The 9,469-nt window shown below is 55.2% G+C and overlaps 1 protein-coding gene across 4 annotated transcripts in view; it reads left to right on the forward strand.

Moving 5' to 3' along the window:
- Unc13a (unc-13 homolog A) overlaps window positions 1-1,775 on the forward strand; it is a 56,707-nt gene extending 54,932 nt beyond the window's left edge. For all 4 annotated transcript variants that reach the window (XM_026390000.2, XM_077795711.1, XM_077795713.1 and 1 more), the window contains one exon: window positions 1,475-1,775. In XM_026390000.2, the coding sequence (XP_026245785.2) occupies window positions 1,475-1,775 (301 nt within the window). The remainder of the gene's footprint in view (window positions 1-1,474) is intronic.
- The last annotated feature ends 7,694 nt before the right edge of the window (window positions 1,776-9,469 follow it).

Consider the following 9,469-nt stretch of genomic DNA (forward strand, 5'->3'; position numbering starts at 1 on the left):
TGTTTGGAAAGCGTGGAGAGAAGGGAGGGGCATCTTTCCGGGGAACCTCCGGGCCAGCTAGGTAGGAGAGATGTCTGATGGGCCAGTGGCAGCTGGATGTGGGAGTGTGAACACTGAAAAGTGAGGCACCTTGGTGCAAGAGTGATCAGGGAGGTCCCAGAGTGGAGGTCACCCTCTAGGTCAGGCAGCCCCAGGGGAGTCAGTGAGTGGGATAAGGCGCATGGTGTGGGGGTGTCACCCGGGTGGTGAAGGGGAGAGAAAGTCTGGGCAGAAGGGATATGATGGGAAGGACCATTTGGGGGCTGGAGACTAGCCTAAGAGATGTGGGTGATCACGTTGAGCCATAGGTGCTGAGGGGCCTGGGGACAGGACAGGTCACCGGGCAGGACAGAGGGTTGGCTCTTGGAATGAGCAGCCAGCTTTGTTGGGACTGTTGGGTCAGGTCATCTGGAGGAGTCAACTCTAGGAACACAGTAGAGGGTGGCTTGACCTAGGGCATGAGGTGGGTGTCACATGATGCCATATCTGGATTGGGCTTGTTGGAGTTGGGAGTCGTATTCCAGGTATGCGAGTCTAGAGGGGACTGAAACCTGGGGAGTAAGATAAGTCTGGTGTGTGGAGTCACCTGGGGTAGGGCTCCATTCCTAGGGGCAGATACCTGGATCAAGTGGGAAGGGGGCAGTGTTGAGGTGCTCTTGGGGGACGAAGTGCAGAAGGCAGGGGGCATCAGAGCCCTGTTATCTAGAGAGAGGTGGGTGCTCCCTCTAGATCCTGTCAGGACAGGACTCTTGGTGGAGAACTTTGGGGTGGTAGGTCACCTGAAGGAATGCTCCAGAAGCAGTTTCAGGTCCTCATGGAAAGGCAGATGTGTCGCCTGGGTGGCCGAATACTTCAGATAAGGGTGCAATATGGCAGGCTCTTGGTCTGGGAAGGTCACCTGGGCTTAAGGGCAGGAGGGAGTGGGGGATGTGCTAGTTGTCATCCATGGTGAGGTACCAGGAGAGGGTCACATCAGGAGGGATGGCGGGTGGGGGGGGATAGGGGCGGGGCCACATCAGTGAAGAATTTGGTGGGATGTGGTGGGGGTCTTCTGCATAGGATATCTGCAGCTCAGCAGGCAGGAGCAAAGGCCCGGGATCTGGAGTTTGGACCAGGGCCTGGCCAGGTCAGGAAGGGCCACTTGAGTGGGGTGGTGTCTGGTGGGTGGGGACAAAGGACAGGCTAAGCAGAAATATTACTGAGGTATGGAGGTGGCCAGCTAATAGGGGCGTGATCAGGCAGGGACTGCTGCGGGAGAGTGGGGCAGAGGAGGGGTACCGCCTGGGGTGGTCGTGACGCGGCGCCGCAAGGGCGGAGCCACCCGGGGCAAGGCCTGGTTTGGGCGATTTCCGGGCGGGTAACGGTGTGCGGTACCCAGCCGGGGCGGAGTCAGCTGCGGAGCGACTGGCGCCCTGACGCCCCACCCTTCCCCTAGCACGCTGAGCGCGGACGCAGGCCCCGAGTGCTACGAGCTGCAGGTGTGCGTCAAGGACTACTGCTTCGCGCGCGAGGACCGCACGGTGGGGCTGGCTGTGCTGCAGCTGCGCGAGCTGGCCCAGCGCGGGAGCGCCGCCTGCTGGTTGCCGCTCGGCCGCCGCATCCACATGGACGACACCGGCCTCACGGTGCTGCGTATCTTATCCCAGCGCAGCAACGACGAGGTGGCCAAAGAATTCGTCAAGCTCAAATCAGACACGCGCTCTGCCGAGGAGGGCGGTGCGGCGCCTGCGCCTTAGAGTGGGAGCAGGCCGGCGGGCGATACTGCGCCTGCGCAGGGCGCGGGGCGGGGCGGGACTTGCGCGCTGGGACCGCCCAGAGGGCAAGTCTCCGGGCTCTGCGCAGTGGGCGGGCTGCGTCTGCGCCCTAGACTTCTTAACGTCTCCCTCTGGGGAAAGGCAAGCGGACGATGCCCCGCCCCGTCGGGAGGGCACGCCCTAGGGCGCGAAGAAGGAAGAAGCCACATCCCCTACTTGAGGCCACGCCCTCGTCATCTAAGGGGCCTTTCGAGCTGGGATGGGAGGGAAACCTGTCCCTTTGAAGGAGGCCATATCCCAGGGCTCTGGTTCCGGGAGACCCCGCCTCCTGTCCCCTGGAAAAGCCATAAGATGGGCTCCAAATCCTGGGGCCCAAGACCAATTGCCAAGTATGGAACTCTCAGCTCCCTCGAGGAGCGGGCCCTGGGCAAGGGATAGGGCTTCCTGGAGTCCCCTGAGATGGGCTGAGGGGCTGTAGGGACCAGGATGCCTGTTGGAGGGACCCGGGCAGACCGATGTCCCTATTGATGTTTGTGCAAAAAATAAGTGGGGGGAGGGGGAAGAATGGGATTTCAAAAGCACATGCGCCCTCGGGCGCCCAAACCCAGGGGGCCAAGGGGACGGCTCTGAGGCATCTGCACTTCCCCCACTACCCTGTGGGGATTTGCCTCCCTTTTCCCCCCCAACAAACCCAGTCCTCATCTCATAGAGTTTAACACATCCATTTTACAAATGGCGAAACTGAGGCCCAGAGAGCTGCTTGAGACTTGGCCCAGCTTCCCAGTGCCATGCCCCCTCCCCAGTCCCTTAGACCTGTGTGCCCCGTGGAAGGGTGGGCTGAGATCGGATGACCCGACATAGCTCCCCATTGCTGCTAACTCCCCCTCAGGGGACCTCCCCCAGTACTTACAAGGTGTGGGGGTTATGGGCCAAAACCCCTGTTGCACCCTCCCTCCTTCGGCTGCCAAGCAAGACCCCTGTCCTGAACCCTTTTTCCTGAGACTCCAGCGGGGAGTCCCTGAGAACTCTTGACCTCCCACCAAAAGAGTGAGAATTTGGGATCCCCTGGACCCAGGCTCCCTCAGCCCCTTCTTCCTTTGCCAAAATTCTCCAAGCAGGAAAGAACAGGAAGAGACCGGAAACTAGGTGTGTGTGTGTGTGTGTGTGTGTGTGTGTGTGAGAGAGAGAGAGAGAGAGAGAATACACAGACATGCTCAGAGCTTAGTCTCCAGAATCTCATTCATTCAGAACCCAGGGCCTCAGAAGCTCGTGCCCAGATCGAGCCTCTGCTGCCTGAAACTGCTCCAGTAGTGGGCACAGTTGGGTAACTTGGATGGAAAGTCAGCTCATCCAAGTGGGGCCTTTTGGGAAAGTTTGGCATGGCCTGTGTGCCCCACACATGGACCCAGGCACATACGGGAAGGGCAGGGTTGTGCTGCGCTAGGAAGAAATTAAAATGGGTTTGAGGAATGGGAACTCAGGAGGGAGCAGGGGATTGTCTGCTATGAAAACTGAGGCATCCCCCCACCAGAGCACAAACCACCAGGTAGAGCGAGTCGCAGGTGCAGATACCAGGAGGTGGACTTTGGGGCACAGCAAGAAGGTGCTGTGGCTGAAGCCCAGGCATTAAAGAGGACCATAGGGCGCGAGGCGGTTGGAGAAATGTCATCCCAGGCGAGGCTCTGCATGCTGTCCTGAGAAGCTTTGCTTTTATTTTGAAACATCTGGGATTCCCCAGGAGATTTTGAAGCCAGAGACTAGTCCAGGTCCCAAAAGCTGCTGGGTGGAGAAGAGCTCAATGGGGGGGGGGGGATGCTTTGAGGATGTTGACATTGATTTCTGGAAATTTTTTTTGGAGGCTATATTAAAAATAAAAGATAAGCCAGGTGCAGTGATGCACATCTGTAATCCCAGCAGCTCAGGAGGCTGAGGCAGGAGAATCACAAGTTCAAGGCCAGCTTCTGCAACTTAGTGAGGCTCTAAGCAACTTAGCAAGACCCTGTCTCTAAAATATTTTTTAAAAGGGCTGGGGATGTGGCTCAGTGGTCAGTACCCCTGAGTCCAATCCCGAGGGCCCCTCCAAAATAAAGACAGATTCTGCCTTTAGATGAGCCCTGGGGCCACCGGGCGCTGCCTTGCAGGTTGTGCCTGCTCCAGGGTTTGCCATCTCCAGTTACTCCATCTCAAATCCTAGACGTTGAGTGACGTGTTTATGATGGTCTCCCAATACATGAATGGAAACATCTGGAAGGAGTGGAACTAGTTTTCAGTTTGCTTGAAGGTGCTTTGTGGCCCCTAAATTCAGGCAAGGTTCAAGTGACCCGAATTCTTGTACTAGAATGTAAAACGCATTGGGGGTTCCATCCAGAAGCAAGGTGGGGAACTTGAAGGCTCCATTACATGACCGAGGGGCTGATTGGAAATCTGGGCTTGCTGGGGGTGCAGCAGCCATAGGATGGATGGGTGACTCAGTTCAGAACACAGAAATGCCCCAAGGGCAGGTAATGTGTGACCTGGGACAGGCACCGAGCTGCCTGGCAGGATACTTCCCAAAAGATCCCAAAGGAGTATTTCTGGTTCAAGTCCTCCGTGTGTGTGTGTGTGTGTGTGTGTGTGTGTGTGTGTGTGTACACGTGTGCGCATGCGTGCGTGCGAGCCTGTGAGTCCCAGCACTGGCCCAGGCATGTGGCAAGCCTCTGGGAGTGCATTTTTGCAACTCCCAGAGTAGGACTGTTTTTGGAATCCCTCCCAGGTTTCTTTACTCAGAGAATTCCTATGCATCCTTCCAAACTCATGATTAAAATACTGTAGAAACCCTCCCCCCTCCCACAGGACGTCCCAGCTTCTGTCCCTTCCCCAGTCTAACCCTGATGTCAAGACACTGGTGGTGTCTGTGTCTGGCTGTTCCTCCTGGCCCCCGGGGGCTGAGGCTTCTCAGGAGCCCCAAGTTGACCCAGCATGAGCTGGGCACTGGGGGATGGCAGGGAGGTCGCACCCAGTTGGAAGACGTGCAGGAGTGGGCAGGGGTCTACAGGGACGGGGCCAGGCCCACGCTGCTGTCCTGCCAGCTTTCCCCTCCCAACGTCCTGGACACGTGGGAGGTGTCCAGACAGACTGCAGCTGAGTCCCAGTGCGGCACAGTGGGATGATAAGGTACAAACAGGGGAGTCCAGGGGCCTGGCAGCTATTTGAATTCAGGAAGTTCCTGTCTTGGCACAAGGCCCAGAGAGGGGCAGGGCTTCCCCCAAGAGCCACCCAGCAAGTGGACACAGAGGCCAGCCTTGAATAACACCTCTGGATTTTTGCCTTCACTTGGGGTTCCAGGCGGTGGCCCTAAATTCCCATGGAGCAAGGGAAAAAATAAAGGAGGGTGCCCCTGGGCAGGGTGGGGACCCTAAGGGTTCTCTGCTTCCTCGCCAAAGCCCCGCCCCGAAAAGGGGTGGAGCCAGAGGTTCAAGACCCAGAGAGAGGAGGTGCAGACGGGCGAAGTGCAAAAGGGGGTCAGGAGCAAGAGGGACCTCCCCTTCCGCTCCCACAATCTGTCCTCCAAGGATTTACGTAGACTAGGAGGTGCCCGCCTGCACCCCCAGTTCCTCAGGCCCCCCCAGCCTGCAGCCTCATCGTGCCCCTCCCCCCATCAGAGATGCAAAAAACTTAACACCCAACTAGAAATCCTTGGGACCTCCGAGACCCTCCGCTCTCGCCTGCGCTGTCCGTTTTGCAGATGGGGACACTGAGAGCCGGGCGGAGCGAGGACAGCCTGGCACCTCCTGCCCGGGTGGGGCGGGCGGGGCGGCAGGTGAGGGGGGCGGGGCTCGGCCTGGATCTCCATCTGGACCTGGGTCCCGGTCCCGTCTCTCCCTGAATGAACATCCTTTCCTAAGAATCGTTAAGGACCAAAGTCGTCTTCGCTGACACGTGTTGCTTTTCTCTTTGCCTTTTATTCTTTTCAAGAGAGAAATCGAGTTGACGCTGTCAACCAAGACCCGCCCCCTTCCCCATCCTCCCACCCCTGCCCGGCCGCAGTGGCTCCTGAAGACACAGGTCACCGGCAGGGGCTCCGCGCCCCCGGTGCATCCCTGGTCTTGCCGCCAGGGGGCCTCAAACCCCACCCCTGCCCCAGACCCCGTCAGGCCCGCCCCCAAAGCCCTGCCACGCAGTCCAGGGACGCCCCACCCCCACGCACCTTCTCTTAGCATGTGATTGCAAATGTGAAGATCAAAACGTTCGTTTGTTTTGTTCTGTTTTTATTTTTTTTTTCTTTTCTAATTCCACCCCGTTGATCTGGTGTCCTCGCGGATGCCCTCATTTCTCTGTAAATATGTGACTTGGAACATGTTTAAAACAAACGAGAAGTGGTCATGAACGCATGGTGTCGAGATGTTTTGCACTAATCTGATCTTTTTGGTCTCTGTAAAAATATTTTACTAACAGCAGACATTAAAAAAAAAAAAAAGAAAGAAAGAAAGTACACAGCCTGAGATTTGTGGTGGATGTCTCTGTCCCTACGCGGCCTTAACCTCTCAACTCACTCAGGAGGCTGAGTCAAGAGGATCTTCTGAGGCGGGCAGGCCAGCCTGGGCAACATCATATGATCTGTAGAAAGAAAGAGAGAGAGAGGGAGGGAGGAAGAGAGAGAGAAGGAAGGAAGATGGGACACTGGGGGGTGGCTCAGTGGTAGAGAGCATCCCCATCATCAAAGCAAAACCAAAATATTAGCATCTCTCATATAACGTTGATCATGCTTCCTGAACGCAGATGCAGCTTATCCCCATGTTATTGACAAAGAAACTGAGGCCAGAGGAGCAACATCACAGAGCTAGGAAGAGGTGGAGGTGAGATTTGAACCCAGGACATTAGGCAGCTTGTTACTTGTAACTCAAGTTCAGGCACAAACACCAGGGATTCAACCCACACCACTAAGGTTGTCTGTTTTAGTCACAGCAGACGGCAAGGAACTAAATTTTGTGTTCCTAAAGAGAAAGCAAGGAGAAAAGAAAAGAAAAGAAAACCTCCACTTTCCTAGAGCAGAATTAATTTCTGTTTTCAGCCCCCATCCTACCAGGGAGCAGAAACAGGCTCAGTTCAGTTTTTTCTTGATCAATTCAAGGGCAGCCCCCTGATGTTTGAGGTTGTTTCTACATGTGAGTGGCCAGGGCAAGGACCACGGGATCCACTTCAGTGAATGCTTTGGGCTGCAAGTAACAGTCAACAGGACTAAACCAGGGACAAGAGGGAGAAGCGGTGGCCTGATCTAGAATAAGATGCACTTTTCAGGTCTCAGGCTCTTCTTTTAAGGGAAACATTGTAAATAGTGAACATGAAAGGTCCACGGGGGTCAGGTGTGGTGGCGCAGGCCTGTAATCCCAGCGGCTTCAGAGAAGAGGCTGAGGCAGGAGGATTGCGAGTTCAAAGCCAGCCTCAGTAAAAGCGAGGCGCTAAGCAACTCAGTGAGACCCTGTCTCTAAATAAAATACAAAATAGGGCTGGGGATGTGGCTCAGTGGTCAAGGGCCCCTGAGTTCAATCCCCGGTACCAAAACCAAAAACAAACAAACAAACAAAAAACAAATTTCTGTTACTTGACTCACCTTAAAAAAAAAAAAAAAAAACCTTATATAACAGAACACAGGCTGTAGCTTGTCACCTCTGACTCCATCCATTGCTTCTCACTGTTACCTCCTGTTTCTCACTTTATTCAACCTCAGGCTAAAGTTTGGCACATTCTCAGGGCCTTCCCCAGCCCCCACTTGCTCCCGAACCCCAACCCTGTGATGTCCCCTGATCCTAACCCACTTGACCCTGTTCCTGGTGTCACTCCACTTGCCACCACAGCCAGATTGCAGGGGATGTCAAAAAAGGCGTCTTCCATTTCCTGGAGAATGTAACAATTATGCGGTTGATCATCTGTCCCTGATTACATTTTATTATATCATTTTTTTATTGCATGATAATTGCTCTGCTCCTGATCCTGCAATTACACGTAATGGTTACTGTGATTACGCATCCCCCAACTACACAGTCCCTGCCTTCATTATGACATAAGGTGAGAAGCCATGGGGTTGACTTGAGTCCCGCCCTGCCCAATCCTGTTCCCGCCGGAGGTGACAGAGCCCCAGCTGTGCTCACAGACCGCCCTGCCGCTGGGCACAGGCTCAGATTAACCGTCCAGAGGCGCCTGTGGGAGTTTAAATGGCAGCAGGGACCAGAGTCCTCTGCCCTTTCCCTCTGCCGGCAGCCAGGTGTGCAAACAGCTTGTACTTCAGAACTAGCGCCCCCTTGCGGAGTGACAAGCATGGTGGGCGCGGGAGGGCCAGTTCCGCACTCATTCCTGCCGGAGGAGACGCTCTGCTGAAGGGCCGCTCTGGCCTGCTGCTTGGTTTGTTGTTTGTACTGGGGATTGAACCCGGGGTGTTTTATCACGGAGCCTCATTCTCAGCTCTTTTCTTATATTTGATTTACAGATAGGGTCTCACTGAGTTGCTTAGGGCCTCGATAAATTGCAGAGGCTGGCTTTGAACTCATGATCCTCCTGCCTTAGCCTCCTGAGTTAGCTCTCTCCCCTGAGCCACACCCCGGCCCCTGCACGGGTTCTTACAGGACAAGAGCAGAGCTGAGTTACTGTGAATTTCCTGTATCAAACCCATCTGCTAAATGACCCCAGGTGGGATCTGTTTCCCCGCCTTGACCCGGGGCTGATGACATTTTGATACTTATTATGATACATCCACAGGGCCAGATGCGATTGCAGCCACACTAAGGGACAAAGTAGTAGGAGGCTGAGGAATGTCCCTCAGAGATACCTGCATTTATGGCCTGGTACTTGCGCATGTTACTTTAAATGGCAAAAGACACTCTGCAGATGTGATGAAGGATTTTCAGACAACGGCAAGGTTCGGGTGGATTCCCCAGAGGGCAAGGGGGTGCCTGGACTCCCAGACAGCGGCGTGAGCCTGGGAGTTTGAGGCCAGCCTGGGCAGCCCAGTGGGACCCATATTTTAAAAGTCCTGGATTAGGACACGAGGTCAGGTGAAGAAATAGAAATGGAGGCAAGAGTTTGGAGGAATGAGTAGGAAGGGGGTCACAAGGCCAGGAAGGATAACGGCTCCCAAAGCTGGAAGACACCTGGAGAGGGACTGTACGGGGTTCTCCTGAAAGAAGCACCCTGCTGAGCTGAGACAGCTCAGCCAGATTGATCTGGACTTCTGGCAGGGGACGAGGCCATCCGCAGCTGGGCATGGTGGCGCAGGCCTGCAATGCCAGCCACAGTGGATCTGAGAGACAAAGATCGAAGTTTGAGGCCCACCTGGGCAACTTAGTGAGACCCTGCCTCAAAATGAAAAATCAAAAGGGCTGGGGGTGCCAGGCACGGTGGCACACACCTGTCATCCCAACGGCTCAGGAGGCTGAGGCAGGAGGATCCCAAGTTCCAAGCCAGTCTCAGCAATGGCGAGTGGCTAAGTAACTCAGCGAGACCCTGTGTCTCCATACGATATAAACAGGGGCTGGGGATGTGGCTCAGTGTTAAGCGCCCCTGGGTACCCAAACAAACAAAGAACACAGAAAAAGATGTGGCCCAGGCTAGAGGTGTGGCTCGGGGTAGAGGACGTCCCTTCCTAGCAAGGACAAAGCACTGGGTTCCAGCCCCAGTATTACAAAACTAACTAAATATGATAA

This window comes from Urocitellus parryii, chromosome 3 (genome assembly GCF_045843805.1).
Source record: "Urocitellus parryii isolate mUroPar1 chromosome 3, mUroPar1.hap1, whole genome shotgun sequence".
NCBI classification, from domain to species: Eukaryota; Metazoa; Chordata; class Mammalia; order Rodentia; family Sciuridae; genus Urocitellus; species Urocitellus parryii.